The sequence below is a fragment of the Danio rerio genome, chromosome 19, assembly GCF_049306965.1.
Source record: "Danio rerio strain Tuebingen ecotype United States chromosome 19, GRCz12tu, whole genome shotgun sequence".
NCBI lineage: Eukaryota > Metazoa > Chordata > Actinopteri > Cypriniformes > Danionidae > Danio > Danio rerio.
The window spans coordinates 8,873,851-8,894,806 of NC_133194.1; the positions used below are offsets into that span (position 1 = coordinate 8,873,851).

The 20,956-nt window shown below is 38.9% G+C and overlaps 2 protein-coding genes and 1 non-coding gene across 3 annotated transcripts; 1 reads left to right on the forward strand and 2 right to left on the reverse strand.

Annotated features, from left to right (window-relative positions):
* Window positions 1-1,909: 1,909 nt before the first annotated feature.
* znf687b (zinc finger protein 687b) lies at window positions 1,910-14,869 on the reverse strand. Its single transcript, NM_001347673.1, has 10 exons — window positions 14,564-14,869; window positions 10,885-13,181; window positions 10,503-10,804; window positions 9,998-10,182; window positions 9,691-9,867; window positions 9,440-9,602; window positions 7,404-7,745; window positions 5,713-5,825; window positions 4,990-5,092; window positions 1,910-3,556 (listed from the first exon to the last, which is right to left on the reverse strand). Exons 2-10 carry the CDS (start codon window positions 13,154-13,156, stop codon window positions 2,978-2,980), a joined length of 4,236 nt encoding a protein of 1,411 aa, NP_001334602.1. The 5' UTR covers window positions 13,157-13,181; window positions 14,564-14,869; the 3' UTR covers window positions 1,910-2,977.
* Window positions 7,825-7,963, reverse strand: LOC137488578 (small nucleolar RNA SNORA13). The gene has a single exon (XR_011007655.1). It is a non-coding gene; the product is annotated as a small nucleolar RNA SNORA13 (small nucleolar RNA).
* Window positions 14,870-17,582: 2,713 nt separating the features above from the next.
* cks1b (CDC28 protein kinase regulatory subunit 1B) lies at window positions 17,583-20,790 on the forward strand. The gene is made up of 4 exons (NM_001003593.3): window positions 17,583-17,745; window positions 18,008-18,082; window positions 18,260-18,387; window positions 20,239-20,790. Exons 2-4 carry the CDS (start codon window positions 18,024-18,026, stop codon window positions 20,289-20,291), a joined length of 240 nt encoding a protein of 79 aa, NP_001003593.1. The 5' UTR covers window positions 17,583-17,745; window positions 18,008-18,023; the 3' UTR covers window positions 20,292-20,790.
* The last annotated feature ends 166 nt before the right edge of the window (window positions 20,791-20,956 follow it).

The following is a 20,956-nucleotide window of genomic DNA, read 5'->3' on the forward strand; positions in this document are numbered from 1 at the left end:
TATTTGCCAGACACATATCTGACAGTAAATATCTGGTAAGAACACATAAACAGTTCACTTTTTGATATCTTTTTACAGTGGAAATGAACATAAAAGCATACCGACCCGTACCATACCGTACTAAATACAATTATTAGTTATTAGAGTTATTATTAGAGTTATTTAATACTGTCTTCAAGTCAGAAGTATGCACAATGCAGACAAGTCAAAAAAGTGAGCTTACACTCAATAAAATGACTGACAAAATAATATGATTTGTCATATCATTAAAACAACAATTCTGATGATGTCACACACAATTTGTATTGCGTAATACCCCTAGTGCCCCCAAATAAAGCTTAGTAAACACTTTACCCACAAGTTTCGGTAGTGACATTTTATTTACTTCTGAGCCTATAGCTAAAAGATGCTAATCAGCACATGTAAGCATGCACAGTTTTGAACTTTTTTTATAAAAACTCCAGAAAAACTGCAAGAAAAAAAAAGTTTGTGAATGTGTGAAAGTTTGTGTGTGAATGCTTAAAGTTACAAACAGATTTTCAGAATTTATGACAGATTTTCCTCAAAATGACTGGAGAATCTACTTACCATGTAGCTTTTCGAAAGAGGGACACAGGATTAATGCCTGATCAAAATTGCAGGGGATGATTACAAACAGTCACAGCCAACAGCTGTGAAATACACAGTTTCGGTAATTACATGAAAACAAGAAAATCTAAAATATTTTAATATTTTAATTAAAATGATAATAAACCAATATATTATTATTTCCCATAAATTAAACCATTCATTTTCTTTTCGGCTTAGTCCCTTTATTAATCTGGGGTCGCCACAGCAGAATGAACCGAGAACTTATCCAGCATATGTTTTACGCAGCGGATGCACTTATAGCTGCAGCTTATTATTGGGAAACGTCCATACACACTCATTCACACACATACACTACAGACAATTTAACTTACCTAATTCACCTATACCACATGTCTTGGGACTCTTGGGGAACCGGAGGAAACCCACGCGAATTCGGGGAGAACATGCAAACTCCACACAGAAATGCCAACTGACCTAGCCGAGGCTCAAACAAGCGAACTTTTTGCTGTGAGGTGAACGTGCTACCCACGGCACCACCGTGCAGCCCTTACATTAAACCACTGATATTTTAAATATGGCCAAATTTGCCAAACAGCCTCTGTACATCATGGCCTCCAACCCACCCTTCATCACTAGCTGCATCCCAAATGGCACACTATATAATATATACTATGTACTTGTGCACTTACACACTTAACAGCACAGTGTATGTATGCAGTGTTGTCCCAAATAAAGCACTAATGTTTTTTTTTTTTAACTAAGCGGAAATTTGAACCGTTTCCCTGATAACGTTTGCTAAATCAGAGAAATAAATGACTAAACTATCAAATAAAACCTGCCACGAGTATAACCGCATTCACCATCTGGAGGCGCTATAATCACTCTCGTAGGAGAATTTTGCTTCACCATCCAAAATAAAGTAATCCAACGTATGCGCCCGATAGCTCCGCCCCTTCCACCACGTGAGCAAACCTGCGGTCGGTGTGTGAAGTGTCCATCATTACACACCACTTTACCAGCTGAATGAGTGCACTTATTAGTCTTAGAGTTTTCAGTGTGAACGCACTACTTACACTATTTATACTACAAAATGGCGTAGAATAGTGCATAAGTATGTGATTTTGGACACACCTACTGTCTCCTCTCCGCCAATCAGCTGGTGTGCGCTCTGGCGCAATATGGCTGCCTTTGTGTCATCCAAGTGGATGAGATTCCCCAAAATTGTGAAAAGTGCTTCGATCGAGTGTCCAGAAAACTGCTATATAAATGTAAGGAATTATTTTTATATAAAGAATAATTAAGGACACAAAAATCTTTACCGTACCAATTTTACCATTTTATTTAGAAAGAGAACTGACACAGATGTACGGCAGTGAAACAGGCAGGTCATCACAGAATAAGATGGCTGTCTATAGACTGTCTATGTATGGGACATATACATATATTACTGAAGGTATAGAAAGTCACACTCACACATAATTCACACGATCACAATATTATTTTGTTTAAGAAATGTGGTTTTCAACGAGCACAGTACATCCTGATAGAAAAGACTCTTATCAAAGAAAAAAAAAATACACAAACGACATTCATATTTGTACACAATTTATCATAAAACACAAGCAATCCTTCAAACTCAGTGTCGATTCTGGATTCAGACAAAGTCATGAAAATTACATCTGTCTCCGAACGCAAGCTTTCACTAGCAGTATTTCAATATCCACCTTTAGCTAATAATAAAAATTACAAAGACTCAACGTGTTCACATTTCCAATGCAACAACCATATCAAAGTGATGTACTGCATTTATACACATAGAAAATGTGCTCGAGTGTATATCTGTGACTGAAATGAATCCATGTTTACTTATATTGACCTTTCATGACTTTAACTTTACAATCCATATTTGACCTCTGCTGTACATCTCCTCACAGACACGACAAACGCTCCATTCACTTGTTGTTTAAGTTCTCAGTGATTATCAAAAGACCGATGAATGCTTCAATATAAATAAATATCAGTACTACAATGTCTGTACAATAGTTACATTTAAAAGTCAGTGTTTTCCTTTATTCGTAAAAAAACAAACCCTTCACTAGCACCCTTTTTGCTTTAATGTTCGTGTGGATGTCGCAAAAAGCCCGGCAGACGCCAAACTGCTTTAGTAGTTTTCAAGCAAGACGAACGAATCTTAGATACATACTTGACCTAAAATGAAAAAGTTTGGGATATTACAAAGAGAGAGCAAGTATCTTTTAATATCTGTGTGTTTCCGGAAGACAGGTCACCTTACGATCATAACAACGTTACGTTTTTTTCGAATTAATTGCAATAAACTTAGTCCCATTTTTCAATGGCTTTTCCTATTTTATTTCCTCCTCTCGTTCTACAAGGGCTTGTCGGTCCTGTGTGCTGTGATGAAGGCCATGCCGTGCGTGCGGAAGTGTGTGTTAAGGTCCGAGGCTTTATCGAAGCGTCGCCCACACACCCTACAGCTGACCCCTCCATCCCCATCCTCGCCCGCTTTCGGTGAGGACGGGGATCCATACTGCGGTGATGCACCAGGCGATGCGTTTCTGTCATGTTGACCTTGGCGTAAGCGGTGCGTGATGAATTTATGTCGGCTGAGGGACCCGGCTGACGCGAAACAGGCTCCGCACTGCAGGCACTGCTGGGGCGCGTTCTCTGCGTCACAGTGGACGGGAATGTGCCTCTGAAACTCTTCCCAATCCTGTGTGGTGAAGCCGCAGGGTGTGCAGCGGAATGTCCCGTCCTCTTCCTCCTGCTCCACTGGACGGTTTTCAGACGCTCGCGTTCTCTTAGCTGGACCCGAGGTGTCCTCTCCGGGGACGTCATCGGTGTCGGTGCCGCCCCCTGCTGGTGGAGCTCCGCTCTCATTGTCGAGCTCTGATGAACTGCCGGCTCCGTCAGCTGGAAGAGAGCGCTTTCTAGTGTTCGGAGCGTTCTGCGAGAGGAGATTCAAATGAATATGTGAACTGTTACGTACCAAAATAAACATTCTGAGATGAAAAAGACAATTCTGAATGCACTTGGCTGAAAAAGAATACTAAAAATGCTTGGTGATAATTATTTATTATTTTATTCAATAATAAGAAGTAGTTTTGTAAGACTTTTTAAAAAATTTTTATAATTATTTTTTCGGGGTTTTCACCTTTATTTTTGATAGGACAGTATAGATAATTGACAGGAAAGCATGGGGAGCAGAGAGAGGGGAAGGATCGGCATAGGACCGCGAGGCGGAATCGAACCCGGGTCGCCGCAAGCACCGGAGTTCATGTGTCAATGCACTAACCACTACACCACTAGCACCGACAAGACTTTTTAAATTTAACTCAAATTATACAGATAAAAAAAAACACAAGCAAACAACAACTATTTACTGACAGTGAACAAGTTGAGAGGTGTCACTTTACCCATGATAGCACAGTAGCCTTATTGCAAGCAGCAGGAACAAGTATATTAGATATAAATGTCCTGTTGGTACGCTACCTGATTGTTTTTCTGATGGTTCTGTGGGTCTCATCTATCAAATCTGATCTTTATTTTTTATTCTCTATTGGATTCAAGTCAGGTGATTGGCTGGGCCATTCTACAGCTTGATTTTCTTTCTCTGAAAGCATTTCAGAGTTTCCTTGGCTGTGTTTTGGATCATTGTCTTGCTGAAATGTCCAGCCAGGTTTCATCTTCATCGTCCTGCTAATGTAGATGTTAAACTGAAGCAGCTGATATTAATTTACAATGACGAAAGGCAGAGGGTTAATGAACTACTGGGAGATTTCAGCAGCTGTCTGGCCTTTCACTGCCTTTCTACATCTCCTTTTCTTCAAGTGTTCAATACTTTTTGTCTGCGTCATTTCATTTTATAACACACAACTTCATTTGTAAACTAATTAGATTTGTTTTCTTTGCATATATGGATTTTTTTGGTTGTTATCAAAGTTAACGACACCTTTAGAAATATGTTTTCTGAGAAAAATGATGACGTGCTCAATAATTCTTTCCCCCACTGTACAAAGTTGAATATTGAGCTACTTTGAGCCGCAGCGCATAAAGTAGTCAATAGTTTGTTCTGCTGCTCTTGCACTTTCACAGTGCAGCAACTAACCATTTTTGTACAGCACAAGCCATTGAAATGAATGGGTTTCATAGCGCATTGCTTTCTATGTCCGGTGTGAAAGCTGCTTCACATCACACAGTGACTATGGCTGGAGGGAGAGTAAATCCAGTGCAGCTCAGCATAGGCTTTTTTGCATCAAAAAAAAATATATAATAATAATAAAAAAACAAAATAAAAAGACATTCATTCGGTATTTCCAGCAGCTGAATAAGTGGTGTGTGCACAGTAACATACAATAGAGGCAGAGTGGTTAAACTGACCGTTCTGTCTGTTGTTTGTCGTGATCTGATGCCGTGCCTGACCCGAATGTGCTTCTCCAAAATCAGACGACTACTGAATGTTCGCTTGCCTTCTGAGCAGTGCCTGTGGGAGATAGACAGATTTACAAGATAAATATAATTATGGCACAGTTTTATAAAGGAATAGAATGGTCTAAGTGAATTTGTAACAGTATCAGAAATTACATTGTCCTTTTGGGGAAAATATTTGCCGAGTGCTATTGATTTCCCGCGGGACTCTTTATAACTTAATTGTGTTCGTGTACACTTTTATGCCAAAAAATTACCAATTACCTAAATCAACATGAATGTTTCAATCCATCAATCTGTAACCTACATATTAACACATTTATAGATTTGAGCATGACATATTCCAGGCTCACATACAAAACCTTCCAGTCCCTGTCATTAGTTTAGCATAGATTTAACACTTTTGACAAAATCACCGTAATAATCACTGAAGCTGCTAAATTAATTTCTTACTTCATATCTGCATTTTGTATGTTATGATGAGAATTTATAAGCATGCAAAGTTCATTTTCATTCATTTAACCTGAATACAAACTACATGTACAAATATAATATTAGTGTAGATAATTCATATTTTTATATTTTCCCCTCTTAACTTAAACCTGCGGGAGATTTGTACCACGAGCCCTTGTTAATTTTCAACCCTGATTTGCAGTTGAGTAATGTTCGACTCACGGGCAGTGGAAGACTCTCTTGACGCCCTCGTGTATTATTCGGACATGCCGACGAAGACTGTTGGCTGAACTGAATGAACGCTCGCACAATCTGCAGGGAAATTTCTTCATTACCTAGAAGAAGAAAATAAAAGCACATTTGACAGGGTTTCTGTAGGTTCCACCAAGTGAAATGTAAGACTTTTTATAACTTTTTTTTGGTAATAATTTTGTTTAATTAATTTTGTTTTATAACTATTATACAAGGCTAAATGCTAAGGATTTTGTAATATCTCAGTTGGAAAAGATTTCACTTCCCCTATTAAAAATGATTATAATGTAATACATTTAATAATAATACAATAATAATAATTTAATAATAAAAAATATAGGCGAGTTTAGTATCAGAAAGGTGCATGGGTCTGTGGGTCTTTAGAGCATGTGAGAGTGTTGAGAGTTCACGCACTCACAGAACGAAACGGGCAAACAAGAAAGGATTTTCCACTACTTAATCAATCTCGCATGTTTGGTTATATTAGGTAGATACAAAAGAGTGTAAAAGGATGATAATAATAGTAAAAAAAAAAAAAAAGTGTCACTAGGGCCCAATCCCAACTCTACCCCTTAGCCCTTCCCCTTACCCCTACCACTCGTTTTGCAGGTGCCCGTGAAGGGGTAGTGGTGTCGAAATTCTCTTTAGCTGGAAGGCGTAAGGCTAAAGGCAAGGGGTATACACCCCTTCAAACGAAGATTTTTCAGGACAACACTCGAAACCAAGGGGTAAGAAAAATTTCCCAGAATACACCAGCCACAGCTGCACCCGGAAGTAAAGAGATCAACGAATTAGTATTTTTTGTCATTATTACGAGTTTTTACAACAAACAAACACATTTTAATATATATATTCATAACCGTGTTCGTGTTTTACCATCTTGCTTTAAAAAAAAAAAAAAACAAAAAAAAAACGCTAAAATAAAAACTTTTATTATTTATTATCTCTAATAATATTCCTGTGCAGCAATCCCACAACATTCTGACACTCGATGACACTGGAATACCCACTAGTAATGTCTAGTGGCTGTCATGGGCTTTTTACAGTGTCTGCTATAATGTTAATGTTGTTTTTGGTGTGTTTACATAGATGAATATGGCCACTGTGTGCACAACACAGATATGATCTTATTGGCACATTAGATGGTTATGATGACATAATAAATGCCTTCAGTGATTTCCTGAAGATAAACACCAAAAATAGCACAACTGGAATTACTCCAGCAGTCGCCATCGTCTGAACTCATATGGAGCATAAGATGGCGATGACACATGATGACGTGTGCAGGTGCTGTCCCAATTCTTAGGGGTACATTTTGAAGCCCTTCCCCTTCACCCTTGATTGTAAGGGCCAAGGGGAAAGGGTACCAAAGTACAATTGGGATTGGGCCTAAATATACTAAATATAATTGGGCGGCTGTTAATATATCTGGGCGGCCTGACCAAGTAAAGTGTATGTGTGAGAAGCACTGCATGTAATGGATTTTAAAGAAAAAACAAAAACACCACACATATACTCTAACAATAAGCTTTTCTAAAGCAGATCTCAAAATATATAAAACTAAATATATTATTTCTCTTACAGCAGTCACAAGAAATTGCTAGAAGCTCAATTGATCAGTTTACTTGTGCTTACTCTGTTATTTTTTTAAGAGTACCAACCGTTCCGTGTTCATTCTTCATGTGGTCGATGTAATCCTCTCTCTCTGGAAATCGCTTCTTGCACTCCTTGCACCTCCACTCCATATTCCCGCTCTCTGGAGAGCTCACCTGCTCCTCCTCCTCATTCTCCTCCTCCTCTTCATCTTCTCTCTCTTCTCCTTCCTGCTCTCCCTCCTCGTCTTCCCCTTCCTCTTCCTCCTCTCCTGGGCCCTGGCTCAGCTCATCTGAATTGTTTTCTGTTGCTGGTTTGGGTTTAGAGGTGGAGTTACCGGCAGGGGCGGAGACGGGAGAAGAGGTGGTGGGCGGAGTCTCAGCTTTGACAGACAAGCCTCTGTGAGCAGTCTAATGGGAAATATTAAAAGACGACTTTGGTTAAAGCGATACGGAATGGATAGCATGATAATTTGCACACCGAGGCGGCTGTTGTACTTGGTTTGAGCTTTAGACAGCGTGATACAGAGAAATCACTTTGTAAATGCCTAACCAAGAGTATTACTGTATGCCTTTTTTGACACCACATTCTTCAGGGAATGTGAAAAGAATGGGTAACACAAAAGGCAAAATGACAATGTATTCTTTCATTTAAACAATCCTTAAATGCATTGTATCATAATAAAATAATGATTTTAAAAAAAGATAGTTATTTAAATAACAATAATAACTACTATTTCATAAAATATTATAAAAATGAACACAATGTACACATACACTTGCTGGCCACTTTATTAGGTACACCTTACTAGTACAAGGTTGGACCCCCTTTTGCCTTCGGAACGGCCTTAATCCTTCATTGGCATAGGTTCAACAAGATACTGAAAATAATCCTCAGGAATTTTAGTCCATGTTGACATTATAGCATCATGCAGTTGCTGCAGATTTTTCAGCTGCACATTCATAATCCATCTCCCGATCCACCACATCCCAAAGATGCTCTATTGGATTGAGATCTGGTGACTGTGGAGGCCATTTGAGTGCAGTGAACTCATTGTCACGTTCAAGAAACCAGTCTGAGATTTGCGCTTTATGACATGGCGCATTATTCTGCTGGAAGTAGCCATCAGAAGATGGGTACACTATGGTCATAAAGGGATGGACATGGTCAGCAACAATACACAGGTAGATTGTGCCGTTGACACAATGCTCAATTGGTACTAATGGGCCCAAAGTGTGGAAAAATATATCCCCCACACCATTACACCACTACCACCAGCCTAAACCATTGATACAAGGCAGGATGGATCCATGCTGTCATGTTGTTGACACCAAATTCTGAACCTTCCATCCAAATGTCGCAATAGAAATCGAGACAGGTGTAACGTTTTTCCAATCTTCTATTGTCCAATTTTGGTGAGCCTGTGTGAATTGTAGCCTCAGTTTCCTGATCTTAGCTGTCAGGAGTGGCATCAGGTGTGGTCTTCTGCTGCTGTAGCCCAGTTACCATTGCTTTAACTATTAGCTTAAACTAGTGTGGCCATTCTTTTCTGACCTCTGGCATCAAGAAGGTATTTGCGCCCACAGAACTGCCACTCACTGGATATTTTCTCTTTTTCAGAACATTCTCCGTAAACCCTATAAATGGTTGTGTGTGAAAATCTCAGTAAATCAGCAGTTTCTGAAATACTCAGACCAGCCCGTCTGGCCCCAACAACCATGCCACTTTCAAAGTCCCTTAAATCAGCTTTCTTTCCCATTCTGATGCTCGGTTTGAACTGCAGCAGATCATCTTGACCATTTCTACATGCCTAAATGCAATGAGTTACTGCCATGTGATTGGCTGATTAGAAATTTGCATTAATGAGCAGTTAGACAGGTGTACCTAATAAAGTGGCCGTTCAGTGTAGTTTGTATATTGCAATTCATTATAGCATATTATTAATATTATTACTTTATTAATAATACATTATAATGTAACAATATTAATAGAAAAATATGTTAATTATTTATTATATTGTATTGTATTCAGGAATAAAAATATACTTAATAATAATAATAACAATAATAATACAAAAATTCATTATAACATTAAGGATATCTACCTTTATGTGTTCCATCATGGATCCTTTCTGGGCATAAAGTTTAGTGCAGTCTGGACATTTGAACACATGCACCTTCTGTTTGGCTAAATGAGTGTCAAAATGCATGTACAGCAGAGGTTTCTGGGTAAAAACTGTATCGCACATGACACACTTGTAGATCATCCTGTAAAAACAGTACAAAGTTAATAACCTCAAAGAATTTATTTATATTATAAAAATTGTATTAAGCTGTGTGTGATGGGTCACCCTACTTGGCCTGTGCAGCTGTGAGTGCAGGATGCTGGGAAGTGATGTGCCCTTGGGCGCTTTGGGCAGATTTGAAGGCCATCGGGCAATTGGGGCACTTATGAAACACCTCACAGTGAGCCGTCTGAATGTGGGACTTGATAGAGTTCAAACCTCCGAACACAACCTGACAACTGGAGCACCTAAAGGAAAAGATTTGGTTGGAGATTTGAGCATGTCCAAAGCAACACTTTTATTTTGTTTACTTGCAGGAAATCTTGCAGATAACAGTAAGTGTTTTGCGATTTAACTAAATATTTTTAGGCCAGAAACCTGTAGCCGATGCGCCTAGCAAAATGCAGGCAGGACTCTTCCAGATGCGTCTGAAATGTGGCCTGGCGGGCAGTGCCACCACACTCTGGGCACACGTGAGGTGCGCGGTGTTTATGGATCCGCTGATGAGCCGACACACTGCACCAGTTAGGCAGCATCATGGGAGGAGAACAAAGCGTGCAAGTCTGAAAAAGAAATAGAGTGTAGGAAATTAGTAAATCAAGTTCATACATGTACTTTTGGGTCAGTTTAAAAAAATCAGGATCTGAGTAAATGTGTAAACTGACAGACAATAACTTTAACTATGTTGTGTTGCACCATGGAGTCATTTTATAGTACACACACATATAATCATGATGCTGAAAAATAGTGTTTAAACAAAATGATGCAGGGTTGGTTCAAACGTCTGCAGAAAAAAAAATCAGACCTGCTCGTCCAACCAGGTCATCAGATATAGAAAAAGTGTTCTAGACAATTCTAGTATGTTTATAGTATTAGAACTTACTGAGTTTGGAGTAGCTCTGATTTGCTGGAAATGGGTCACTAATTCAGCCTTGCTTAAAAACTGGGCTTGACATTCTGGACACTTGAAGTTGTGGTATTGCAGAGCTTCGCCTTTCTTGCAGGGCAGCGGCATCAATGCCTGAGGACTCTGGGGTCCACGACGGGCAGGACTGGGCTGAGTTGAAGCCGTGCCTGGAGAGGGGGAGTCTTTGAGTGGACTGGAAGTGGACGGTGCAGGAATCGTCCCTGCAGGGGTAGTGGAGGATGTCAAAGGTGGAGAGGAAAGTGACGGAGAAAGCATACCTACAAACAGAACATTTGGCATTCAGCATTGAGTGTATGACATTAAGCGTTCACAGAAAACTGCAGAATTTTGAAGTTACCAATGGGGGTAGTGTCCTGCTGGCCAATCATCTGCTCCACTGTAACTGGTCTCATAACCAAATGTGAGCACTGCATGACCAGGCCTCGTTCCTTGTGCTCGCGAGCATGTAGCAGCAGACTGCACTTGTTGAAGAAAGCCAGCCGTTTTGCGCAGTGATTGCAGGTCACCTCTATTCTTAAAGAGCGACGGTCGTAGTGTCTAGCCAGGCTGCGCTCCAGAGCGAACGAATCTCCACACTCCAAGCAGCGGTAGCCAGCGGCAGGCATAGGAAGACCCCATTCAGGCGGTGGAGGGGTTGAGAGATCTGGACGGTAACTAGGAAGCAAGTTCTTGCTATTTAAGATCTTGTTGAAGGCCTCGACTAGGCTGGACTGGCTTCGAGAAATAACAGCACCAGTGCTGTTGACGATAGATGCTGGTTTACATGGCATAGTCCCTCCATTGGTGGTTTTACCGACTGTAGGACGTACGCTTATCCCGCCGACAGCTGGTGCGACAGGTAGAGTGGTGGCTTTTGTGATGCTCACTGCAGTGGCGGAGACTTTAGTTTTATCTGACTGCATGGTCATTTTGTTTTGAACCTTGCTGGCTGCAGCGAGCATGGCACTACTGGCTTCTAAAGTGGATACTGGTAGGGTTGAGCATTTCACGCCTTGACCAGCAGTGGTGTCATTTTTTTTCCCACCTTTCACGGGACCGGCTCGACCTCCTGTTTGGCCTTTATTTGCATCTTTTCCTGCATTGGCAGCAGCACCTCCCTTACCTGCTACTCGAGTAACAGTGCGAGTGATGCCTCCTGTAGACGTCTTAATGGTCTTGATGCGGACTTTAAGAGGTCTAGAAGGGGCTTTGCCACCAGTTGCAGCTTTTCCATCACTGTTTGTTGACGAGCCAGTCTCCGCTTCAAGGGATTGCGCAGGATCTACCTCTATTTTATCTGTATCCCCTTTACCACCATCTGTGTTCTCCGCATCTTGTCCATTCTCTGTAGATGCTTTGTCTACTTCCATCTCCTCATCTTCCTCCTTGGGTTCACGAAGGGCTGCAGAAGGGGATGAGGCGGCCGCTGGGCTGCAGGATCTTTTAGTAACTGCAGATGTTGGCATGGAGGACTTGGGCATTTCAGGCTCTGGGCTTTCAGGAGAATCCCGTTCTTCAATCACATGCTCTGGGTTTCTCTCTTCTTGAGGTAAACTTTTTCCATTTCCTGTTTGGGCGGCTGTTGACAGCCAATTCTGTTGCGCACGAGGAGAAGCAGGTGATGCGGAGGGGACGTCACCTGGTTTGGGGTAAGCATTTGGTGATATGGATGTTGAAGGGGGAATAGAAGGAGACTGTGAATTTTCAGGGGATGACCGAAGTCGACGTGAGAGTTTCGGAGGGGTAGGAGAGTCCGGACTCTCATGAATGACTAAAGACCCTCCAGAATCAGGATCTGAGTCCTCCTCTTCTGAATCTGCACGTCTAAATGCAGACGAACTAAGACGTGGTGTTCCGTTAAACGGCTCTGTTAAAGAAGTGGCAAGCGGAGACGAGGCCACAGCCCCAGACACTCTGGAGCCAACTGAGGGAGACGATGATGACGGCGAGGAGGATGAGGCTGTGGAAGGAGTGGAAAGAAGTGGTTTAGGTGGAGGAAAGAAAGGAGATGCTGCTCCGCTTGCCCCACTTGGATTTGCAGGAGCTTTTGCCTTGTCTGCACCTTCAAGGTTCATCTCCTGCTGCATATGCTGCTGTTGCAGAAGCTGCATTTTCCGTGCCCTCCCGACAGAGTCTCCAGCACCTTGTGCCATCAAAGGCTTCAGCTTATTGAAGATGTTGCTCCCCTGTTTGGAACCGCCAGACGATCCATGCTGTCCTGCAGTCTCTGGAATTGCCTTGGAGCTACATACAGGCCACTGTTCACCATTCGGCTGGCCTCGAGACTGAGACATATGTACTGACCCACCAGATGACACAAATCCATTATGGTTGAGTGGGTCTGGTACTGAATTTTCGCCACCATCAAATGGCTCAGGACGAACGCGGTTCTTCACAATCACACTGACAATAGATGGGTCGCTCTGGGAATCTGTGGATGGGCTGGGTGACCGTAAGGCAGAACTTTCACCTACTGAAGCATCACCAGATTTTATAAGCGATGCTCCACCTGCTCCTTGATGCCCCTCCACCTCATCCGGGGCTGACTGGATAGCTTCTTTGGCATCAATATCAGGAATGTCAAATGCTGCCAACAGGTCATCGAAATCGGGGGTTTTCATGTCCCCCATGCCGGGTCAGTGGACTCACTTAATCCTAAAATATAAACAAATGAAATGAGAAACCAATGTAATGCCAATTTCATTAATAGTGTACAAAATGTGTTTTATTGACAATATTATAAACATCATGTTCAACAAATCGATTTACTGACAATTTCCATAGTATACTCTTGCATGAATGCCATAATTTGACAAAATTACTAAATAATGACAGTGTAAATAACATCTGGTTGACATTAAATTCTCTTTTAATAAGAGAATAACTCATTGTATTTATTAATAGCTCATATTCTTTAATATTGAGTCTAAATTCTGCTGTGATTTAATGTGATGTGTAAGGTGCTAAGTAAGTTTAAGCAACAGCTTATGGCAAGTCTACTGTTTTTTTTAAATACCTTAATTTTAAAACATCCAACTAAAATCAAAGCCAACTAAATCAATTTATTTCAAACTCTTCTTTTTCTAAACATTAACAGACACTGCTTCGTGCTAAGGTACCTCTGAGGTAAACTGAGAATGATGTTAGCCTCACGTATAATTATCACGAATCATGTATATCATCATTTATTAATAGTTCATTTTAGTTCCACAACAAAAATACATGTATAAGTTTTCATTTAAACATATAAACACATCGTGCCACAGCAAATAACACCCATCGGCTTTTGTTAGCTTTGGCTAACAGCCGCGTAATGCCTCTATAGCAACCTAGATGTTGGTGGCTGAACCAGAACACGTATTTAGAGATGCAATATAAGAATGAATCATTTTAAACATTTACAAGTAGATATTATGATATATTATACACATTATATCATTTACATGTGTGTTAACAGAGCCTGTTTAGCACGCTACAGCAGCAATGGTATCAACAACAGAATCCAAACAAGCCCCTTTAACGTTAGATGGAATAAAAACATTGTACGAAAATATAATTGAGCAATAAACAAGAAAAAGGGGGTTAGTTCCTATCGAGAACGCGTTACAAGTATATACAATTCATTATGTATATAACGTTTTGACAAACAGGGAACGGCTAAAACCTGCGGCTGACCTGGCTAACAACAAATGGGGACAGAATTGAATCGCTGTCGTAAGAATAATGAGTTTCCGACACATTTTGTCTCTTACATTAGGTTTGTATGCTGACTGACTGCTAAACAAAGCACTACTGGGCTGATAAATAGAAACATGGGGTGTATTTTTGGGTTTGTTCTGTTATGACGGCGGGGTCTGTGCTGCCCCGTCGCGAGGGTCATTTAAGCGCAGGCCACTGCATGTGCACGGCAACGTTTACCTGCTTATAAATAACCTCACACTGATGCCACATTGTGCCTTCATGATCATGCATTTTAATGAAGGTGTGTGTAGTTTTCGGATTTTGTTTTTTCATGCACAGGCAGTTATTTTGTTTACCTGCTTTTTGAGATTCCCGACTATCCTCGCTCCAGATGAAGCGCCTACTTCCCGTCATCGATCGACTACGGCCAGGTCTTGGAAGATAAAGTTATCAATTATAGATAGAAAAAATGTTTTTCGTTATGGTTTTTGGTTATGCGCGTAAGTTTGCATCTAAATCTCCTGTGGTATGTCAGTTACAGTTTTGATCTCAAAGAAAAACATCACAATTGTAATTAGATTCTATGGATGTGTGGTTGTTGTGTATTTATGTCCTTCCAGGATCTCGTATTTCACTGTCTTTTGCTTGATTTGGTTTAGGCCTTGATTGTAAGGATTGCGGATATTTCTGCACCCCCTAAAGCACAGAGGATTTACGTTCATTTATTTCCATATACTATAAATATCTTATAGTTAAGAATTGTAGCCAATAATTAGATATAAAAGGTTTATTTTTCTATATGCTTCCAAAATGTTGAAACATATGTCATACATTAACGTTATTCACAATATATTGTTGCATTTCGAGACATCTAAGGTTATTTTGGCCATTATTTGCACAGACACAAATGCATGTACGGATGCATAACATTGCTTTTATACCGTATCTAGTCAATTCCTTTATGTCTGACGAGGAAATATATCATTAAAAATGTATATATATAATGAGCCCAGGATTACGATGAAGACTCATACCAATGTTAAGTGTAATGAAACATGTAGAAATGTGGAAAGCAACAGTAATCAGAATTCATTTTTAAGAAACATCACAATGATGCTATATTTATCTCATCTGATTTATTTATTAGGTTTTACCGCCATCTAGAGATCACTTGAAGCACCGGCACCGGACAGCTGCATCCGATGCTGACGCACACACACACACACACACACAGACACATACGCACAATTTTGCAAACATATTGGCTCATTTATTAAAGATAATAGTCAACATGTTTCTGTTACTCTTAAAGATATTATTTGTGGTTATTATCAATCTGTCTCTACTAATAGAAATGCTTGTTTTGTTATAGCCTACATTTAACTGATTTTTTTTCATTCCATATCCACAAATGCAAATGTACTAATACCAAACCATATTTTCCAGGTTTTTTTGCAAGTAGTTATTTAAATATTTTAATATATTTAATATTTAAATTTCATTATTTGAAAATAAGAAAGCAAACAGAACTATCTCATTTTGTAATGACTTTATATACTGTAATTGATTCTTAAACGTCTTACCCTCATTTCATGTTCATTCATTCATTCATTCTCCTTTCGGCTTAGTCACTTTATCAATCCGGGATTGCCACAGCGGAATGAACCACCAACTTATCCAGCATGTTTTATGCAGCGGATGTCCTTCCAGCTGCAACCCATCACTGGGAAACACCCATACAATCTCATTCCCAACACTGGCGGACAATTTAGCTTATCCAATTCACCTATAGCGCATGTCTTTGGACTTGTGGGTGGGGAAAATCGGAGCACCCGGAGGAAATCCAAACCAACACAGGGAGAACATGCAAACTCCACACAAAAATGTCAACTGACCCAGCCGAGGCTTGAACCAGCAACCTTCTTGCTGTGAGGCGACAGCAATACACACACACATACACACACACACACACACACGATAACCTTTGTGCTTATTTGAAATCAAGTAAATTAGTATAATCTTTTTGTGTACTACAGATAGAAAGTAAAGAAAGGATCATCATCAAAAGTCCATGGCTTCCCTTTAAAGTGCAATGTATGGAGAGTTATACTTTACAATACTGTTGGTGTATAAAGCAAATATAATTATGTAAACATACATGCATATACATATATATATATATATATATATATATATATATATATATATATATATATATATATATATATATATATATATATATATATATATATATATATATATATATAGTGCTCAGCATAAATAAAACCTGTACCGCATGTCTTTGGACTGTGGGGAAACCTGGAGCAAACCCAGCGAACGCAGGGAGAACATGCAAACTCCACACAGAAACACCAACTGAGGTTCGAACCAGCAAACCTTCTTGCTGTGAGGCGACAGCAATACCTACTTTGCCACTGCATCACCTATTAAACAGATATATTTAGTAAAATAATATTTTAGTCAGCGAACATCTTCATATATATATATATATATATATATATATATATATATATATATATATATATATATATGAAGAGTAATATACTCTATATTTAATAATTACTAATATTCTAATATTAGCATTTTTTAATTTTTCTGCATTTTTTTCTGTCTTGATTCATTAATTTTACTTTTACGGCAAAGAATTGTTTATTTTCATCGCTTATAACATGAAATAACTGAACATAAACATGAGTAGCTGAGAAAAATGCTCATTGTAGAAGAAAATTACAGATAGCACATAAAGGTTTTTAGCATCTCTGAAGACTTCATATATATATATATATATATATATATATATATATATATATATATATATATATATATATATATATATATATAGCAAATTGAGAAAAAATCATAAAAAAATAATAAAAATATGAAACTCACAGCAACATCCCTGCTGCATAAATTATTTTATCTAAAAAAACTAGAAGGGAATTTGACAGCGTTAATGAAAAACATCAAACAATAAAACCATTGATCAAAGTATCATTTCACAGCCCCTACCCACAAAAAACCCGCAAACAATCATGAATATATATGTATGTATATATATATATATATATATATATATATATATATATATATATATATATATATATATATATATATATATATATATATATATATATAAGCAGCACCATGATTAGTATGAAACAGTCTAAACATAAAACATATATAATTTTATTTGTGATTTTTTTGCGACTTTTATTTTGCGCCGCATCCAAAAAACAGGCAGACGTCGTATCCAATAGCAGAAAGTCTTCCAGCCAATAAAAATATGTTGTCTAAATGACGTGTTTAGCATCTGTCCAATAGGAAAATACTTTTTTACATTCGAACGCTTGTGGGCGGGCTAGAGGATCTCCGGGAGGGAAGTTCAAGCAAGGAGGAAACCTAAACGGTGGATGTTTTCGTAGATTTGTCATTTGTAAAAAAATAGATTCACACTTCAACTAAAGTACTCGTTGTCAAGTAATTTAGACAGTTGTTGCATTCACAACAGGAAGAAGCAGTAAGTGACTATGCTTATCTAGAATAAACACTGAATCTGTGGTTATGTTGTTTATTAGCTAAAGTGGCATGAGAAGCTAACGTAGCCAGCATTGGAGGGAAACAGTCGTAAGGCTGTATTTATGTAGTTTATAACGTTACATGTATTAACAAGTCAAACCGATAACTGATAATTTCCTTTAACCGTATAGTTCAATACAATAGACAATACATTAACAATACACATTATTTTATTAACATGTCGGATTCTTCTCATCATCCAGAAACAACAAATACGCAATGTCTCACAAGCAGATTTATTACTCCGACAAATACGACGATGACAAATTCGAGTACAGGTAAAACATTCGACCTATCTATTTTGTTTACTTTCATTGTCATATGTGTTTATGTTTTGGAGTTCCTGTGACTTCATGACATTACAGAAAACAATCATGTTCTGCTGTTCAACCCTCTTTTGCATCACAAAAGTGACAATCACATGAAATGAAGCCATGGTTTCCATTCATTTTTAGGCATGTCATGCTTCCTAAGGACATTGCTAAAAGAGTTCCCAAGACCCATCTGATGTCTGAGACAGAATGGAGGAATCTGGGTGTTCAGCAGAGTCAAGGATGGGTGCATTACATGATTCACCAGCCTGGTATGTGTGTGTTAAGATTTCAAAAAGTCTGAAATCGGTCCATTGTTCTGACGATCTGTGCTACCTCATCAAAATGTGCTACAAGTAGCTCAATCTGTCATATTTCATCTAAAAAAACAGGGTTAGCACAACTTGTCAGCTTCAAATGTCTATCAGAATGAACTACCTCTCTAAAATACAAATTAAATATTAAAGAAAAAAAAAACATTAAGTCAGTAGTTCACGCTGATAGACATTTGAAGCTGCTATGCCTTTTTCTACATTGTTCAATAGAGTAGTAGTTAATTTCGATGGACATTTGAAGCTGACAAGATGTGCTACCCCTGTTTTTACATCCTTATTTAATGTGGTAGTTCATCTTGATGGACATTTGAAGCTGACAAGATGTGCTTAATCCTGTTTTTACATCCTTATTTAATGTGGTAATTCATATTGATAGACATTTGAAGTTGACTAGATTAGGGATGCGACGATTAACCGGTTTCTCTATTAACCGCAATTTAATTAGTCACGGTTAATTAATCGTAAAGGCTTCTCAACACCTCGTTTCTGCACGAAACAAATCTGCAGCAACTAAACAAAGTAATGCCAACTGTGCACTAGTTTGTACACCAAGACTAATAACCACACACATTGGACTAACTATGACTGGGGCTATTAACTAAGGCGAGCTCGTGCAAGTTATTTCCAATGGAGGGACGTGCACGCGACGCAACATGCTAACGATTTTCAGGCGCACCAAGTTGATATGACAGGGGGCTTTTGTGACCGCAGGAATTGCAAACGGCTAAAGTTTGAGGAAGAAGCAATGGAAAGTACACAGATTTGCAAACCTACTTAAAATTATAAACAGTGGTGCTAATGAGAGCGATCATGTGGCGAATGCCAGCTGAGATCAACAGAGTGTTTTCGGAGAGAGTGCTGAAAAACTCAAGCCTGTTTCACACCGCAAGCGTGAGCAGAGCGTTTTTTTTTTGGCATCCACATTAACAGATTAGAGCTTCATACTGCACGCAGAAGCAGTGTTTCAGCATGAGGCGTGAGCGTCGATGAAGCAGCAGTGCGATAGTTTCGCCGCTGGGTCTATTTTTGCCGGTGCATTGATATTAATGATCAACAACACATTGAATGAGCAATTTTACCCAATAAATGCATCGATAATATCCACTGATTTTTATATATTCAAATAAATGAACTTAAACGATTAGAACGGAAACAAATATTTATTTGGGCTCGAACTACAAAACTTTTTATCTATTTTCTTGCAGCCCCGTAAGCAAAATGCAGCCTGAAAGTTAACTAATTTTAATGATGATTTAACTATCATCATTCGACCCCAAACAGCGGCACCTTAGTGAATATAAGAATTCGAATAATTAAAATTAATGAATATTACACCTGCTAAATGAAAATCAGATGATTCACTACATTAATAAATCAGAGATAACTTGATCAGAAATCTAAAAAGGGGAGAAAAAGATAAAGCAATCAATAGAAAGTAATACCGTGTCTTGCGGATCACAGAGCAATATTTATTTTTCATTCCCATTGTGATAGCGCAGCAGTTTTCTTGAAAAAGACGTGATGGTGTCATTAGACACTGAATTGGAAATGACGTTATTTTAATATAGTCAGTCTTGAACTGAGGTGGGCCGGTCTGGCTTGAAACTCCAGGGCTTAAAATGAGTCCCACTCCGGCCCTGTTGACAAGATGTGCTAACCCTGTTTTGGTAGATGAAACATGACAGATTAAGCTACCGGTAGCACATTCTGAGGAGGCAGCACAGATCGTCAGAACACCATCACTGCTCTCTCAACTTCTAATGTTTCTGATTTTCTTTTTCTTTATAGAACCACACATCTTGCTCTTCCGACGACCTCTGCCTGTGGCACAATCCCACTGATCTCAAAACCACCCTAAACATGAATTCTGTAAACTGGACACAATCTAGAGATTTCTGAGAGATGCTAAGTGCCCCCTAATCAGATTGTGTCGGTATCTGTGCTGCTTCCTAGTTCTGGATTCATTGTAGATTATTCTGTGGGTCAGACTATCATCACTGTGCTTAATTTCCGAACTTAACCAAGAGATGGTATTGTGCACAACTTCTTTCTGCATCTGTATTTATTATCAATCTTTTTCAGTAGCGTTCATTTAGTGAATTTTGTATTGGTGAAAGGGCTGTGTGAAATGGTCAAGCAGTATCCATATTTGTTTTACCAACTGCATATACTGCTTTACTAAAATAAATACTTCATTTCCCTTTGCAAATAACAGTGCTGTTTGCAACAACATCATGTCTAAGCAGCATGAATTACTTTTGATTTGCTCGTAGTTTAGAATCCTCACATTAATATGCATTCTGCTGTACATATGTATAATAAAACTTTTTCAGCAACTTTCTCAGTTTCAGCACAATCCTGAAAAGACACCTGAAAAGGTGGAAAGCTCATCTATTTTACCCTATTGCTGATGTTGATCACATTGTAACATTCATTCATTCAATTTCTTTTCAGCTTAGTCCTTTTATTAATCTGCGGTCTCCACTGCGGAATGAACCGCCAACTT